The following is an 18,684-nucleotide window of genomic DNA, read 5'->3' as shown; positions in this document are numbered from 1 at the left end:
AAAATCGTTGTGCTCAGTTTTCCAACAAAACCCTAAAAATTTAAAATCAAACTTTCCCCATCAGTTTACTAGCCTAAAATCAGTGTTCTTTATTGGTCATCTCAGCCCTTTGAAGACCTTTTGCCGAGATAGACCCGGAGAGAGCCCTCTCCTGTCCCCGTAGGGCTAGCTACGAGGCTAAGTGGTTTGATGTTGCCTTGGATTTTGTCTTTTTCAGCCTGAGGCCAAATTCAAGCGCTAACAACGATGACTGTCGAATGGCACGGATATGTCGATCAAGCGCTATCCCTTTTTGCGAAGAAAAGGGGTTGTACTGCCATGGGTAGTTGACACGTAGTGGTCAACAGGTTCCATGACTTGTAAGCGCTTTACTTGATTATTCTAATGATTTGTTGTATTGGAGGGCAAGGGGACGCATTGGATCTTATGCAGGATTGCAGGTGGGTCTCCATTTGGGGCTTGGTCTCCCTATACGGAGGCCTAGCCCTCTAAAGGGCCACATTGGCACTTGTAGGGTGAACGTTGAGAGACATGGGCCTCCACTATATTAATAAATTATTATTTTAAATACCTCTGTGTATTTTTATAATCAAGTCTACAAGCTATCAGATCTTCATACTTCAGCATAAGTTTTTATGCTTCAACAAGCCCTTTGTGAAGAAACATAATGAGGAAGGCAAGCAGCGTCCACCAAATGTCCCTATTACTTTAGCTCCAATCAATGTGGTAGGAGAAGAAGACTCATCTTTCGAGGATTATCAAAGTGATAGTGCTAGTGAAGAGAGTGAAGAAGAGGAGGGTGGCGAGCAAATGAATGTGGTCGATGAATCCCAAGCTTTTATTGTTATGTTAGGTGGTACATATATGCATCCTCAAATCAATGAAGTAAAGCTTAAGGAAGAACAACATGAATCTATACTAAACAATGAGGATAGTGGAAAATTTTAGGGGTTGCAATATTCTAGGAAGAATGATAAAGAATCCTCCTCAAGATCTAACACATCAAAGGGGAAGGACCCTCCTCCTAAGGAACCCCCAAAGAAGGATCCCCCTAAAAAGAAAAACACCAAAAAGGATCCTCCCAAAGGGAAGCCCAAGCACAAAAACAAAGGCAAAGAAATAGAATTAGAAATTGATGCGGGTGTTGTTGTGGGTAAAATCAACATGCAAGTTCCCACAAAGGAGATTGTGAAGATCCCATCCCAAAGATGGCAAGTGAAGAATGCTTTAGGGCCTGATGAAGAAGACCCGCCTATTATGTTGCAAAACATCCATTTCACTAAAACCAATCATGGCCATGAACCATTTTTATTAACCTTGACCATAATGACCTTCTCTTCCACAATTGTATGTTGGATTTGTGAAAATTCTTAATCCTCAAGGAACCCCTACTACAGCAAATCTGAATCTACTTCACCTACTTGATTTTTAAATTACATTCATCAAGTTATTCTTCTGAATACTGAAGCAAATTACTTCTGCAGCCTACACTAATTAAATATTTGATCTCATGAAATAGAAAACTAAGCAAAGAACAAAATACATAGGACACACTTATTTTTGGACACAATATTCCCCAGAAAAACCTAATGGGGGAAATGGGTGCAGCACCTCTAAGGGTTTTATTATTATGCATGAGAAATATCTGAATACAAATCTAAGATGCTCATCTAGCAATCCTTTACAGAGAAAAAATATTGGCGGAAAATATGACTGAGTTTTACCTCACTTCACCTCGCATAATTTCGGCTGATTCAGCACAAGACTGGCTAACCTCGATTATTTCTGCACTGGTCCTCCGTAGGCCCTGCGTCAACCTTTCAAGCTCCGCGTCAACCATGCGTCACCTCTTCTGCCCTCTACGTCAGTTATCTCGATTGTTCCGGCAGTTCTGGTTGTTCCCAGCAAATTCAACTTCTACGTCACGCGCAGCGTTTATGCTCTACGCTGGCCCTTCTGGCTCTGCGTCAAGGTTGCATGGGCCCAAACTGGCCCATCGTCAGCTCTCCTGGCTACTCCGCTGCCTCTCTGCAAGCTCTCTCCGCCTCTCTGTCAGTATTCTCTGGAAAATCCTTCTCCAAGATTCTCACTGCCCCTCTGCTGCAGAATGGTCACTTAATTTGAAATCCTTAGCAAACCCTGCCCTAGGAATCGAATTCTTGATCAATTCGTTCTCTCCGCGTGTGTTTGCAAATGAACCCCAAGCCTCCATTTTATACTTTTCCTGTTGAGTCTTCAACGACCGATATTGAGTCTCTAATCAATGGCTAAGATTAAAACATGACTTGATCTACCTTCTAAATCATTCTCGCCCATATTTTGAGTAATACCCATTAATATTTTAATTTCCCTAAGTTTAGACTTAGGAACCCCATTAAAAATATTAATTATTTTAATAAAATACAATCCGAGTGGAATTTCACCAAACGGTTTATGGGTTCTTTAGAACTCATGTGCGTTAGCCTTTCCACCAATTTTCAAGGCTATAGCACTTTCGATGCTACCAAAAACTAACACTCCCTCTTAGCAAGGAAAGTGCTCTAGCAACAATGTCCAACTAGATGCTACTCTACTTCTGAAGCACCTCCTTTCCGCATTGTTGTTGCCACCAACACTGTGTTGTTGTTGCTACTGTACTGCTGCCCATGACAGCCACTGCCACTGCTGCATCTGTATTATAGCTCCCTCTCAAACGCTGCATCTGCTATGCTGCTATCACTGTCACTATTATCCGTACTGCAACTCAATTGTTGATAGAAGCAGCCAAAAAACATCCAAAAATAATTGAACTTAACTGTGTTCAGCATAATACCATGAATGTTGGAATCTGACTGCTACTAATCTCTGACCCTCTGAATATTCTCGATAACTGTTGACTTCTGCACTGTGCCAACTGCACTACTGCCAACCTTGCTCTGCATTGATCAGTCTCTGATCTCCAGCTACGGCATCTGTCTTCCAAATAATCCACTACATCATCTAACACCAAGTCCATCTCGCTACTGCCAAATCTTGGGCTCCCGTAGCAAGGAATCGAACCAAGAGGTGGACTCCTCAAGGATCCTGCCCACATGTAATCCTCGGACTACAACCCAATATCACTCCATCTCCCTCCTAGAGATGTGTGGGCACTCATGGCATACTCTTCCTCGTCAATTTTTGTGGCCGCAACCTTAGCATCATGCTTCTCATCCTTATCCTTTTGTTTCAAAGGGCATTGGGATGCAAAGTGACCCATCTCGCCACATTTAAAACATTTCACCTTCAAAATGTCCTTCTTCCACTTATGCGTCTATTGTCCCTTTGATGCTAGAGCTGCATTCTCCTCCTCCTCCTTTGTCTTTATGCCACTCCCACTGCTGCCATTGAGGTTGACCCATCTCGCCACATCTGAAACATTTCACCTTCAAAATGTCCTCTTTTCGCTTCTGCGTCTGTTGTCCCTTTGATGCTAGAGCTGCATTCTCCTCCTCCTTTGTCTTTATGCCACTCCCACTGCTGCCATTGAGGTTGACCTTCACTAGGTCCCTCCTTAATTCCTCCTGTTGTAGAGCCGCCCACATCTCCTCCCATGAAGGTAGTCTTTCCCTGCCCAATATACTTTGGACGAAGACTTGCCATTCATCCAAGACTCCATTCAAGGCTATCCTCACCATCGCGGTTGACTGAGGAGTGGACCCCACTGCAACAAGCTTGTCTCTAGTGTCCTAAAGACGTTGAAGATAGAAGTTAACCCCTTCTCCCTTTTGCATCAAAATCTGCTGCAACTTCTGCTCCAAATAAATTTTCCGCTATTCGGAAGAGCCTTCATACGGAGAAGACAAGGCGTCCCACATCTCTCGAGCTGTATCCTTGCCCTGTAAGTGTGAGACCACATGATCTCGAACTCCATCGAGAATCAGCCTCTTTGCCTTCCCCTCCTCAGCCTTGTACTTCTTCCTTTGATCGTTGTCAGCAAGAACAACTACAACACTTTTGACGTAGGCCTCGAGATTATATCCTCCAGAACAGCCAAGATTCTAGTCTTCCATATGACATAGTTGGAGGCTCTGTCCAACCTGTCCTGATCTCTGAGCCCATGCGATGCCATCTCACCCAACTGTCGAACTAACTCCTCTAGTCACTGCTTAGCACAACTGCCCAGCAAGTGAGAAATTCGAACTTTCTGGCAAAAATTTCTCTGAGGAGAAAATTCCCCTTCTACGTGTCTTCGTTTTTTTCCAGCAGATTTATGCCTCGACAGAAACTGCGCCCTTCAAGCACTGCGCTGAGGCTCTGCGTCACTCCCTCTACCTCTACAAGCTCACAATTCGGAAATCGTACCTCTGTCGACTCACTCAGAGAGAGATTTCCTCGAATCAGCTTCCCGGCAAGGACTGCGCAATCCCTTCAAGGGGATTCAAATTGCAGCCAAATGCAGCTTTTGGCCTCAGTGCTCAACACTGGATCTACTCTTCCTGTTTCAAAATCAACACTCTGATACCATGTGAAATTTCCTAATCCTTAAGGAATCCCTACTACACCAAATTTGAATCTACTTCACCTACTTGCTTTTTAAATTACAGTGATCAAGTTATTCCTCTAAATACTGAAGCAAATTACTTCTGCAGCCTACACTAATTAAATATTTGATCTCATGAAACAGAAAACAGAGCAAAGAACAAGATACATAGGACACACTTATTTTTGGACACAATAGTCCCCGGAAAAACCTAATGCGAGAAAACCAGTGCAACAGCTCTGAGGGTTTTATTATTATGCAGAAGAATATCTGAATACAAATCTAGAATGCTCATCTAGCAATCCTTTACAGAGAAAAATATTGGCAGAAATTTGAGTGAGTTTTACCTCACTTCACTCGGCATAATTCTGGCTGATCCGACACAAGACTGACTAACCCCAGCGATTTCTGCGCTGGCCCTGGGTAGGCCCTGCGTCAGCCCTACGTCACCTCTTCTGCCCTCTGCATCAACTATCCCAGTTGTTCCGACAGTTCTGACTATTCCTAGCAGTTCCGACTGTTCCGTGACAGGCAGATTTTCTGCTCAGCGCTGGCCCTTCCGGCTTTGCGTCAAGGCTGCGTGGGCCCAGATTGGCCCAACGTCAGCTCTCCCAGCTACTGCGCTGCCTCTCTGCAAGCTCTTTCCGCCTCTCTGTCAGTATACTCCGAAAAGTCCTCCCGGATTCTCATTGCCCCTCTACTCCAGAATGATCACTTAATTCGAAATCCTTAGCAAACCCTGCCCTAGGAATCGAATTCTTGATTAATTCGTTCTCTCCGTGTGTGTTTCCAAATGAACCCCAACCTCCATTTTATACTTTTCCTGTTGAGTCTTCAACAGTCGGGATTAAGTCTCTAATCAACGACTAAGATTAAAACATGACTTGATCCGCCTTCTAAACCATTCTCACCCATATTTTGATTAATACTCATTAATATTTTAATTTTCCTAAGATTAGACTTAGGAACCCCATAAAAAATATTAACTATTTTAATAAAATACAATCCGGGTGCAATTTCACCAAATGGTTTATGAGTTTTTTAGAACTCACGTGCCTTAGCCTCTCCACCAATTTTCAAGGCTAGAGCACTTCCTATGCTACCTGTTGACCACTATGTGTCAAAGAACCATAGCTGTACACCCCATTTTTCGCAAAAGGGATAGTGACTGATTGATGTGTCCGTGTCATCCAGATATCATCATCAGCCTGATCATTATGTTATAATGTAAACCCATTATGCATGTATATGATGTAAATAATCTCAGCAGATCCATGTCATGTATGTAATTGCCTAGGTAAACCTACTTTTCTGGTGACGATCTACATTCTGAGAGGCTTTTTGTCTCACCGATCCATTCTCGAATGGTCGACAGAGTTTTCCTTCAGTATTACCCCAAAGCCGGAATGGATTTTGTCACGAGGATCTTAAGTGAGTCCTACTGTTCTAGATCGAGTCCATGTAAAAGTGATTTGGGAATAATCCTAACTATTTGGTTAGGTTATTTTATTACAAATTGCTTGGTCTGCTGGATTATATTTGTGTCGCAGAAATGGGTAGTCTGTGAGGGTCTTTTGCAGATGGGTTTTCCCCCTTGAGATGTAAAAAATATGAAAATTATGATGTAAAGTGTCTTAAGAGTTGAAAAAACAATTTATCCCCTCATAGGTTTATTAATTAAATTTTCTAGCCAAAAATTAATTAAATCCTAAGCCAGAAATTTAATTAATTCTAGGTCCTAGGTAAATTTAAATTCTCCTAAGGCAAAATTTGTCGGTTCTTAAAAATTAAATTTTAAGAGGTCCAGGGACTAAGATAAATTAATTATTTTGATAAATTTTAAGCCATTGATCCCTGGGGTTAAGTCAAAGTCAAAATTTTGAGGAAATTAATTCAAAATTTTAATTTTTGAATTAATTAAAATGCATTTAGTTGAAAAAATCGAATTTCCTCAAGAATTTAAAATTTCGACGGATGAGATTAAAAGAAATTTTGATCCTCATCAACGGTCGAGATTGCTTTGACGAGGATTATTTAAACTAGCCGTTGGAGGATTTATCTTTAAATAGGAAGTCATTTGTCAGTCCATTCATCTGACCTCTGAGTCGTGTGCTAAGCGAAAAGCTCTTGTATAATTTTTATTCTGATAATAGAGAAAGACTTTGAGGTTAATCTTTGTCGGTGTTACTCTTCATGGAAATACTATAAGATGTGTCGTTTTTCATGTGTAAATTTTTTTTGCCATTGATAATAGCTTCTGAAGAGTGATTTGAGTACAGGTATCTTGCTCAGTCGCTCAGGTTTAAGTGATAATTTAAATTTTGAATGTAATAGCAAGTATCTCTATTTATCTAAATTTTATTATCATTTTCTCGCGCTATTTTGATGGCTGCATTGAGTTTCGCAGGAAAATCTTGATTTTTAGATCATCATGCATTCAGAGAAGTTTTCAATTGGACCAGCCAACTCTCGATCCGTGTTTTCTGAAGAGCCCAGCTTAATTTGATCTCGGGCTTATCATAAGATTTTTTATTGGTGATACATGAAGGGTTTTGAGCTAAGCAACTCCTTTAAAATTCACAAAAATTAATTTTTTACGCGCGAAAATGATAGATCTGGCTATTGAGAGCCTTAGATTATCAAATCTGAGAGCGGAGTTGGACTCACACTCCTGAGATCCGATAGATCTATCATTCCTGTGCATAGATTTGTAAATTATTTTTTGATTTTCTAACTTGGGTTTTTCTGGGTCTTAGTTTTATCATTGTAGATATTGTTTGGGTGTTTCTTGTTGTCTTGCAGCTACAGATCTGAGGAAGAAATCTATGTAGAGTCCAGATCTAGGCCCTAAAGGGTAAGATCTGGATCTCTGAGGTTTGCCAACGTGATCTTCCAGGGATATTATTTAGATTTATTTTGTGCAGTCCAAGGGTTTAAATTTAAATTTCATTTTAAATCTGGAAATAATTAAAAATTTTAAGGGTTTCACTAGTAAATCTTAAGCAGAGGCATACGATCTTAATCTGGAAATTTCTTTTTGGTTCTTTGGCTACCTGTCTGTTGTCTAGGGTTTTCAATTTCTCTGCTGCAGGAAAAATACGAAATTTTTTTGAGGCCCACAGCCTTTTGTTGCTGCCTGCATTCTCCACAAATCTGCGGATTCCTCTTCTCTCTGCGCCGCTGCTTCATCCATCCCACAACTCCTCCATCGATCTGTGTTCCAAACAAGCTCCCACGGATACTTTCTGCTCCATCGCTCCTCAGCCTGCAGCTTCTCCCTACACGTCTTCTCTTCCCTTTCCTCGCTGCTCCCTCACCTCGCCCTCAGTTCTGTGGTTTCTCCTCACCCATCGTTGCAGCTCACCATACGCTACCATAGAAACCTGCCTTGCTCCCTGTCCGCAGCAACAGCTTCTTTCCTTCAATCCGTCGGCCTGTCAGTCCAGCTCCACCTCTCCTCCGCTGCCATACATGTAGTCTCTTAGCCCGCTGCCATTCCTTTCCTACATTCGTCGTCGATCTTCTACTATCTCTCATCCATCGTCGGACCTGCAACAGCAAAACTCAAAACACTTTCGACTTTTTTATCACTTGTTTTGTATTCGGTTTTTGGGTTTTAGTTAGGGTTTAATTTAGTTCTTTTTTTAATAACCTGATTTCATTTTTGTTTTGAAGCTTTGTTTAATTTTATTTTTAGTTTAAAGTTTCAATTTTCCTTCTTTTTTTCGATTTTATTTTGTTTTACATTTTTTTTTTAATTTCTTTTTTATGATTTTGATTTTTATTTTTATTCACATTCAAAACACTTTAAAAGAAAACATAAAAAAAAAAAAAAAAAAAATCTTAAAAATTAAAAATCTGAAACATTTTAAATATTTAAAAAATCATAAATCTAAAAAAAAATTAAAAAATCTAAAATATTAAAAATTCTAAAAATCTAAAAACATCTAAAACATTTAAAAAATCTAAAAAACAAATTAAATTCTGATGACTAAGGAATTGAATTAAAATAAATAAATTAAAGGGATTCACGCATTTACATTAAAAAATTTAATATGGCCTATGGCCCATTAAAATTTTAATTTATTAACCCTTTCATTTCGATTTCTTCATTCGATTAATTGTCTAAGGAACAATTAAGACGCAAATTTAAATTTCCTTGGTATTTTTTGGTTCTATGTGCAAAATCTTAAATTTTCATGATTTTTCTATGGTCAAGGTGCGATAAATGTTTTAAATCATATTGGCTATAGGAGAAATTTAATTAATTCTAGATCTGAGTTATTAAAGAAAATCATTTTTAATCTAGAATCATTTCTTAGAAGTTAATTTTTGTATGATTGTCACTATTCGTCACACATTTATAAATTGCTCTGGGTGACTTGTCATTTATTCAATCTTTGGTTAATTCAAATTAAAGGCACTGGTCTGTAGTCAGTTTTATCTTGTGATTGTGTCTATCTATCTCAATTGATCGAGACTTATTTTAAATTCATCAAGTTGTTCATCCTTAAAATCTCCTAGAGCCCGTGTTCCACAGGCTACTCTCATCCATTCACCTTAGGGACTACCCCCCTTGACTTATCTAGGAGAGAGTCTAAATAGAGTGAGTAAGGATTAAAGTGACAACCCTTACTCTGAGCGTTGTCGCGGTGCCTAGACACTTTGTGCGACAACACTACCAAAAACTAACAGGATTCAAGATCTTCCACCAATATCATGCCACTAAAGGTCATCAAACAACTCAAGTTAAGTATCACCCAAAAGTATAAGAATGTATGTGGCTTTGACTCTAGATCCATTCCCATTGAGGGCCTCATCAAGGACCTTAAAGTAGCTTTGGCCTTGAATGAAGACATATCCTTGCTTATGGGCATTGTGGTTATCGATATCCCTGATCTGTGGGGAATGTTGTCTAGAAAATGGGGTGCCACTGTAGGTGGTCAAGTTCAAATGGACTTATCTTACGCCACTATCCCACAACCTGATGGGACCCCATTCATTCTTTACAAGGAGCTCCAATTTCCAATTCATGTTGAGGAACTTGGCCTTCTTCCTTATCCTAATAGGTCACAAAGGCCTTATTTTTGCACATCAAAATAATGTTAGGGGCTTTAGAATAGGAATTAAACTTCTAAAGGTCTCATATAAATAGAACTCGCTCTCATTGTGAGAAAGCATCATCATCACTTGGATTCTTCTCTTGTAAAAGAACTCACACTTTTTCTTTGGAAGCTATTGGAGGTTCTTCGATGCATTTTGACATTTGGAGCTGAACTTTTCGATCTCCTGTGAAGCTATCTCATGATTTGTGGTTGGATATATCATATTGTCATCTTGCAAGTGCTTCTTGTTGAATACTTTCTTGAAAAAATGTCTAATGTATGGAATTGATGCAACTAGGTTAATGTTATTGTGCCCTAATTATTGAAAATCATTTTTGGAAATCTTTTTGGTTGGCAATTGTATATGATACTCATTGTATGGCAAATGATGAATGTTCCTAGTGGATGAGATTTTGTCTTTCTTCCATAAAACTCCATAAATCTTGAGTGGGTAAATGTTAAAGGTTGATAGTTAGGGCATCATCCTTTAGCCTCCTTAAGGACAATTTCGGCCAATTAAGAATCATCTTAGACTCCATAAACCAAAGGACTAGGCACTAGTCAAAGAAGTTTGGTGATCGACTTCTCTTTTCTCCATATTTTCGCCTCCTAAAATTCGGTCCCCTAAAGGTAGGGTGGAAATCTAGGGCTTGCAGGGAAATTTTAGGGAGCCTATTTTTCGGGAATCTGAGGGTGCAAACATCAAGCTCAAGGTCTAGGCTACCTATGCTCTAAGTTTGGTGGGCATCCACCCAAGTTTCATCCATAAAATCTCTTGCCCTAGGTGCTACTCCAAGAGGGAAAGCCTAGCTCTTTCTCTCTCACCTTGGGGACTTCTTTGAGGGTTGTAAGAGCTTAGTATTCGTTGGAATAAATGATAAGAAACCCTTTCTTCTCCCTTGCCTTGACCTTGTGAGTACCTTGGAAGTATTTCTTCAAACAATTATTCATAAAACCCTAGGTCTAGTGCAAGTCTTTCCTTGGTCTCTCAAAGGAAGCGAAGAACCCCTTGGAAGTGTTAAAACATCACATAGAGCATCTTTGAGAGGTCCTCTCCCATCATTTGGAGCCTTGATCTTATGAACACTTATTATAATTGCATATCTAAGAACCCTAAGTCTTCAACTCCTTACTTTCAAGGCCTTTCTTGGAGAGTTTCAGAGAAGGAATAGATACTGTTTATGACATTAATTTAAATATTGTGGACAAACTGAAATTGAGTCCAGAGGTATTGCAGATTGGTTACAGTTCCCCCAGTAACGTAGAACTTTCTCCAAGACTTTGTAAAAGGAGCAAAACATTGCCTAGCCTTAAAAGTACCAAAATCAAGAAATGGGAAGTTACACACAACAGGGACAAACCACTCTCTATTAACCAAGTAAGCTGAGAATACCCAAAGTTGGGTTCATCTGAAGAGTGAAACAACTCTTAAACAGACCAGAAAATTTGGTCATTTTAGGCCAACCTTTCTTTATGCATTTTAACATCTCCTAGGAATTCTTTCATGTTAGTTATCAACAACCACTAAATTGAAATTTGAGACACAAAGTGTTCTATGACAGTGAAGAAAAGCAATTACTAGGCAGATAAATACATTTATATTTCAGAGCTCTCAGCATCCAAACGGAGACAATGAAGTTTACATATCTCACACCCTTCAATTAGAGATAGATGAATGTTTAGTAGAGAATGGAGACAGACTAAGTAGTCAGAAACCATAAACGCATTGTAGAAGTGATCAGTATTCTTATGTGTAGAACTCTTTCTTCGTCTTTTGACTTTGTTGTTACCTATACAGTGTACATTTTAAATATAAATATATCATTCCAGCTTGTTTGACTCCAAGAGACTAATCAATCTTTTATCTGCCTTCCATGCTGAACAAACCAATTGTGGGAGCAAACACGCTATTGGACATTGCTGTCAATGCCGTGTCTAGACTCTAAAATACCAAACTTAAGGATGAATATCCAGCTTCAACTATCATATTACCGCATGAATTTACAAAAACAGCTCAGAGAGTATTTCAAAGAATGCTGAATCAGAATGCAAGGTATATTTTCTGCTAGAAGACAAATTCTCATCTACATAATCACAAGATCATCATGCTTTGATCATCCTTGCTTGCCAATATGGTGCAGACTTGCAGTAAATTAGAATGAAACACCAAGATATATGGACCTCTTGCAGCATTTCATACGCACATATATAACTGCAACCTGCCTGTTATCTATTATGGGACCTAAATTTACTTTTACCATCTAATCTAAAATCCACAGTTTACAACACTACACATTTACCTTGTAATCAAAGTTGAACATCCCCTGAGAGAAATGTGGCTCATTGGTAATCTGTACAAAATATGATTAGGATCAATCAGCAACAACTCTGATGATTAAATATCATGTCTCTTACTATTTCCATCTTTATAGCATTATAATAAAAAAATTCCACTTCATATATGTGTGTGTGTGTGTGGTATTACAGATACACAGGAAATAGAAAGGGCAAAAGAGAAGCAAATCGCATACTGAAAAGAAATCAAAATGTTACAATAATAATTGAAACATGAAAGAGGCATGGGCATCAAGAGCAACCTGCGCATTTATTTTGAGAGTTAGATTATCAGTCAAATCAGCCTTAACTCTTGCATTCAACCTCCCATCAGTCAGTATGCGTCCCACAATCATTAACTGAAAATTTGAAGAGAATAATTTGTTATCATTTTCCTACAAAATTGGCAATAATGGTAAAAGTAGCTCTGCTCAAATTCCTGTCCAAGTTTACATTTCCAGAAAAGTAGTTAATCTCCTCGCGCAAGATCCATTCCAGCTTCAGAATAAACAAATGAGGAAATATGAAGCATGATCCTGACAATCAACCTTTGGATCCAAGAAGTTTGCACCGAACTCATAATGTGCACTAGGAATCTTGATTATATCTGATGACTGTGAAGGAACTTCCATAGAACCCATGAATACACTGAAAAAACAAGAATATCCAATCAAAAGTACCACTAGAAGTTCCAAGAAAACTAATGAGACAGAATTTCCTCTTCTAACAAAGGAAAAACTGATATTGAAAACATGACAAGGATCAAGCAACTGCCTATGGGTAAGAGAAGACTTCTGATTGAGAGGCTTCGTGAAGTCAAACCGCATGCCCTCAAAAAGCTCAGGCTTCAGTGACACTGCACAGTGCAAGGTAGAAATTAATCGTTGCCAGACAAGCAAATTTCTATTGGCTTAAAACCAGCATTTTTATGAAAAATAGCTGCTAATTAAACCAAATTATCAGAGTAGTATTACAAGATATAAAATTCAAACACTACTTCTAAAAATCCCAGCACAAATTCCAAAATATGGCCTTTTGCAACCAATTGTATGAAATAATGGCAGCTGCAAAACAAATAACAAACCTGACGATAGAGAGAAATCAGAATATAAAAAAATGTACGACTTGACTGCAAATTTGAGATGCAGTCAGAATATAAAATAGCATAGCATAAAATTATTGAACAGATCCTACGATATAGGATATAGTTGGCAGCATAATTACATCCAAAGAGAAAACAAATCTAGGATTATCCAAGCAACTGTCTCCCATATCTTGATACAAAAGACAGCCAATTCTCCAGATGAGAACCCTAGAGTATTACAACTGAAATGTGTTTGAACTTTGTGCTTGCCTCAATCTATCCTTTTATCATATAAAGAACTGGTAAACAAATTTCAATTTTTATTTATGCTATTTTAAGACATGCCATGTTGGGATAGCTAAGCTCGGTTTTCTCTGTCACAATTCCTAAGGCTATAACAAAAGCCTTTGGTTAAATTAGTAAAGAACAAAATGTCATTGCAACTGCTTTTCATTAGTATTTATTGTTAAATTACAAGACATCTTATGTATCTAAACCCGAAAACATATTTTCCTCATACCAAGACATGTTTCTGCCGGTCTCTGTGTAATAGCTGTCATAAAAATAAAGCAATATCTCTTCCAGAATTTCTATATGGTACTGAATATTTGCATTTTAAAGGAAGCATCCATGATGTAATATTCCTAATTAGCCATGGCTAATTGGAATATTCGATTTTGTTCAATTTTTGCCTTCTATAGTTATTTGTAAATAAAAAGTGAGGAATGGGGACACAACTCACTTTTAGAATAAAAAGTCACTTCCTAGTAGCACAACGTTGTGACTTAAAGGGGAACCAAGGGGGCCAAAGGGGGACGCAGAAATGGAGCCCACGCAGACACATGGAGGAACTGCGTAGGAGGGAAGAAACATGTGGCAAGAGGGGAATCACGCAGGAGGAGGTGAGCCTTGGGATTGAGAGAGGCAAAGGCTATAAAAGAGAGAGGAGCCCCCTCATTTTGATCATTCCTGTTATGAGCATTTGTGATAGTCATTTCGACTTAGAGCACGCTCGCTATTTAGCTAGTCTGCAGCACTGTTTAGTGCATTGAGTGTCTCCATTCGAAGATCTCACCCTTAGCCCCGGGGGACTTCGAGTGCCTGCTCGGGCAAGGTATTTCCATTGGCATTCCAGCAGTAGTTTCATCAGCATTTCAGCAGCAGTTTCATCAGCGTTTTGGAGGACTGCGCAGCACTGAGAGGAGGACACAGTTCTTTCTGGTAGGAGTCTGGGTTGAGGGTTTGCAGGAGGATTTGTGCTGAGAGGTAGAGCAAGGGATCAGCTCTTGCATATTAGAGAGTTCTGGCAGGAGTTTCAGGCAGCTTTTGGACGGTTTCATTCAGTGGCAACGCAGAGCATTGAGGGTCTGTGCAGAACCCCAAGGGGGTGATTTTCGGGGGTCGGCCATTTCAGAAAATCTTTCTGGGCTTTTCTGGGTTTCTTGAGTAGAGTCTGTTTCCAGAGTTTCAGCCTATTCTGAGGAGGGTAGCACCCCCAAATCCTCATTTGATTTCTAGCAACAGCAGCATCACGGCAGTTCTCCAGCAGCTTGGACGCAGTTCAAAGAGGGGCCATTCCTTGCTATTCTGAGTGTATTTCTTCACTTGCCTGGTGCAAGTCGAGGTGCCATCTTCCTGATCACCTCCTGTACTCATTCTATTACTCAATATAATAAAATGGCTCACCATTCTCTCCGCATTTCTTGAGTATTTGCTTATGGTTATATTGTTATATGTTGCTTCATTATTATTTGTATCTCTTGAGCATTCTCGGCTATTATACCACTTGTGTGTTCTCGTATACTCTTAGACAAAGTCTGGAAAGGGCCAGGTAGCCTCCGGATCTCGTCCTCTTTCCAAGAGGCGACATATCTGGTAAATGCCCTTCCAGTCCATCTCTGGTTGGAGTTTGCTTGTGTTTGACGAATATTCCTGGTAAGGGAAATTACACATGATCTACCACTTTCTCAATCTTAAACTCATACGTGTCTTTGTATTTTCATAGCTATGTTCCATGAGATGTCAGCGGGACCTTGGTTCACTGGTGACTTTGATGAAGTATTAAGCCATCCTACCATGGTTCAAGTTCTTATTGTGCTCCGGCCCCACCCAAATAGCATGCCCTAAAAAGGGATGAAGTTGAAAGCAAGTCCTGAGTGATTATGGCATAATAGCTAACTCTTAGCACTGATACCCAAGTTGATAGAAGTTAATGTTACCCAGTGCAGCCCTGAGATCAGGGTGTGTTTCTCAAATCAAGTTTCAAAAAACACCTCTGAAACACACTTGAAATTGAAACATTTCAATGACATTTCAGATTTCCAAAATGTTGTATCAAAATTACAACCTGCATATCACTCATCTCAGCCAATGTTTCAATCGTTTCAACAGATGTCTGGGTCATTAAAATGAAACAAAGGAAATTTAAAAAAAAAATCAGAAGGAATGGTAACACTAAATTATAACAAATCAATAACCTCTCGAAGTTAGGAGGTCACAGGTTCAACTCTCTCGATTCACTTTGGGTTAGGTGTCATATAGTCAACGCCAATGGTTGACCCCATTTACCATTTGTGGATCATGGGGAAGTACTTGGAGAGTTTCCACTGAAATTTTCTATGGAAAAAATTTATGTGTGTATTTAACATATTCAAGCCATGTCATATCATGATTTTCTAAAAAAAGTTGTCCATTCCTAATAGCATATCCATATATTTTCTTCTATTCATGCAACTTAGGATTTAGTGAAATGTTAACCCTTATACTAGCACGGTTACCAATGCATTCATGCAGCATTTTTTGCACCATTGCAAGCCCAAGCTCACACGTCAAAAACCATGTAACAAATATGTGAGGCCCTATAGGCATCCTAGATCTTGTATAGTGTTGTGTCAATTTGTTAAGGTCGAAACATGACCAATCCCTTTGAGTTGATCTTTGTGTTACGAATAAATATATACAAATAATATAAATATAAATAATGAGGATAATTGAAATAACGATTAGTTAATTGGTAATTAATATTGAAGAGGCATGTCTAAATGGGACATGACCTTCCATGAAGAGGCACTGCCTAGTATATAAGCAGGCCCCTCACTCGCATTTGTATCATCATTCTTATTTATACATTTAATATATAATCTTGTATCTTAATGGAGATCTACATATTCCAAGTCTTCTAGAGTATTTAACGTGAAGAACGAACTTTGTTCGCTTCATTTGGTATCAGAGCAATTCCATCCTCTGGCTACTTCACCGCTGCACAAAGCCATGCTCTTTAGTCTAGGCCATTGGCCATCAAGGTCTCGTCAACATTATTGTCGTCAAGATTCAAGTGTTTCGCTACAATTTGGAGTTTCTCTCTCTCGCCATCAGGGCTTTGGCCATTTAAAAAATAAAATAAAAAAGTATGTATATATATATATATAGAAGTGAAAAAAAAGGTGAGGATAGAAAATTTAAAAATTTTAAGAAAGTGTTATATACAAAATAAAAAATAAAAATTGAAAAAGACCAAAACCAAAAATTCTTATATATTTAAAAATAAATAAAACACAAGTTTTTCGGCTATTTTCCACGATGGCCCATTGCATCACCGCTAGTGCAGCCCGACCGCCCGCCACAGCTGGTAACCCAACCTCTCATTGTTATCGTCCAAGCAGCTACTATTTGCAATCTACTCTGCCATCGATTACAATTTGTTTTTGTTTTGGCTAGCGTACCTGCATCCGTAACGCCGTCTGACAATTCTCTCACTTTTACCGTCAGTCGTTGCAACCATCGCAACCTTCACCAAGATTTTCGACATCCACCTCAACCCATCGTCATTGTCACCATTCGTTTCGAGCATTACGCAGCTACCCGCACCAAATCACTGTTGCAACCTTCACCAAGATTTTCGACATCCACCTCAACCCGTCGTCATAGTCACCATTCGTTTCAAGCATTACGCAGCTTCCTTCCGTTCTTCTTCCTCTATCTTTTTCCGCTCTCGTTCTTCCCGTAAAAGTGAATTTCCTGGTATGAATTTCGATTTAGTTTCATAATATATGTTCTTTATTCCCGAAAGTTCCGGGAATAACCAGAAATTGAGATCTAATTGGGATATTCTCTTCTCGATTTTCGGAGAATCCATAATGCCAACATTTTCTCTTCGCGTCTCGTCAATCCCCTGCTGATTCGTAATAAGATCAGTCTTTTTCTTTTGCCTGTCAATACTTGTTGTATGATCGTAATCACAAGAACGTATAGCATCGTAAATATCAACAGTAGAACGAGAACCATTCACGATATTGAAATCGGTACCCTTCCAATCCTCCTCGATAATATCATTAATAAACTTTTCCTTGAGAATTCCTTCACGATCGGTAATATCCCGCTCATCTGGTATAGCAGGTTGTACTGGTGGTCCGGGAATATCTGTCAAATTGAGAATATCCAAATCTTTTGTAGAATTGAGATAACTATATGATAAGAGATCGTATCTGTAACGTTTGTTCATTTTCCGAAGTAGTCCCAAAAAAGGTTCCATCACAGTCGCAAATATAGAATCTTCTTGTTGTTCATAAGGAACGAATCGTTCTTCATAACACGTACATTGCTTATTTACTATATTTCTACATTTATTTGGGTTTATCCTAGACCATATCTGTGGGGATAAATTGTACCGGTCAAAACATCTCAACCATTGTTTCCAGTCATTCTCTTTCAGATCTTGTGGTTTTTCGTGATCCAATATTCTTTGTATATCTAATGCCCTTATCTGCCATATCTTGTGAAATATATATGCTTGGGACATTGAGAACATGTTTCGATCAGGACGAATTTCAAAATCTTGTATTTTTTCGTTGATTGAATAGTAGTTGGTAATTTTACCTCTATTGATTCTTGAAATATCTTTATTGATAATGAATATTCGTCCGTAAATTGTTGTTATATTCCTCGTGAATCGAATCCAAATCACTACTGCAACCGACACCAGCACACCATCGTGCCATTGCTGACCACCACTGCCTATCCGTAGTCACGACCTTCTCCACTATTCATCGTGCTACTAATTCTGCTCTTGTTACCATAAAAATCTAGGCACCAGAATACGTTGTCTCATCGCTGACCGTTGCGTTGTCTCCACAGTTTTGTTGGGCGGATACATTGCCATCGTTTTACATATTAGTGTGACTTCTCGTAACAAAAACGAGAACGGTATTGTGAACTCGGGTCAGCATTAAAACGAAAGAACATCAATGCAAGAAGGGTTGCGATGAATGTGCACATATAAATTTGGGTTGATACAAATTTAACGACAATTAAATCACACCTCAGAAGAATAATTTAACACCTCAAATTGAATATTTTGGGAGGGTTTAACCAACAATCAAATATCCGACACATAAGTTCACTGTATAAACATGCCATTCCAAAACGTATTAACATATAAATGTTAGATTAACATATTAACGTGCAATTCCAGTTGTATTAGCTTATTAGTCGTAACCACTGTCGTGAAGAGGGTCATACGCATTAGAGAGTACGCACATCAACTTGGGGAAAAAACTTGTGCTTTACAAATTATAAATTTAAGTGACAAATATTTTGTTACTAATTTGATAGAGTCAAAAGGCAAAACAAAAAACAAAAAACAAAAAAATCTTTATTATAGA

At 38.8% G+C, this 18,684-nt stretch overlaps 1 protein-coding gene across 1 annotated transcript in view; it reads right to left on the bottom strand.

The window, feature by feature from the left end:
- The window catches only part of LOC149197834 (mitochondrial import receptor subunit TOM40-1-like), a 376,128-nt gene that overhangs the window by 303,831 nt on the left and 53,613 nt on the right, over positions 1–18,684 (bottom strand). Inside the window, exons 2-5 of the mRNA XM_089405991.1 lie at positions 12,715–12,796; positions 12,489–12,588; positions 12,204–12,299; positions 11,907–11,957 (exon numbers count right to left, since the gene is read on the bottom strand). Coding sequence (XP_089262117.1) covers positions 11,907–11,957; positions 12,204–12,299; positions 12,489–12,588; positions 12,715–12,796 — 329 coding nt within the window. The remainder of the gene's footprint in view (positions 1–11,906; positions 11,958–12,203; positions 12,300–12,488; positions 12,589–12,714; positions 12,797–18,684) is intronic.

This window comes from Pinus tabuliformis, chromosome 2_2 (assembly GCF_031772625.1).
Source record: "Pinus tabuliformis cultivar Carrire ecotype Pingquan chromosome 2_2, CPIR1, whole genome shotgun sequence".
NCBI classification, from domain to species: domain Eukaryota; kingdom Viridiplantae; phylum Streptophyta; class Pinopsida; order Pinales; family Pinaceae; genus Pinus; species Pinus tabuliformis.
Note: the sequence above shows the minus strand (reverse complement) of the source record. Positions and strands in the feature narration are given on the sequence as shown.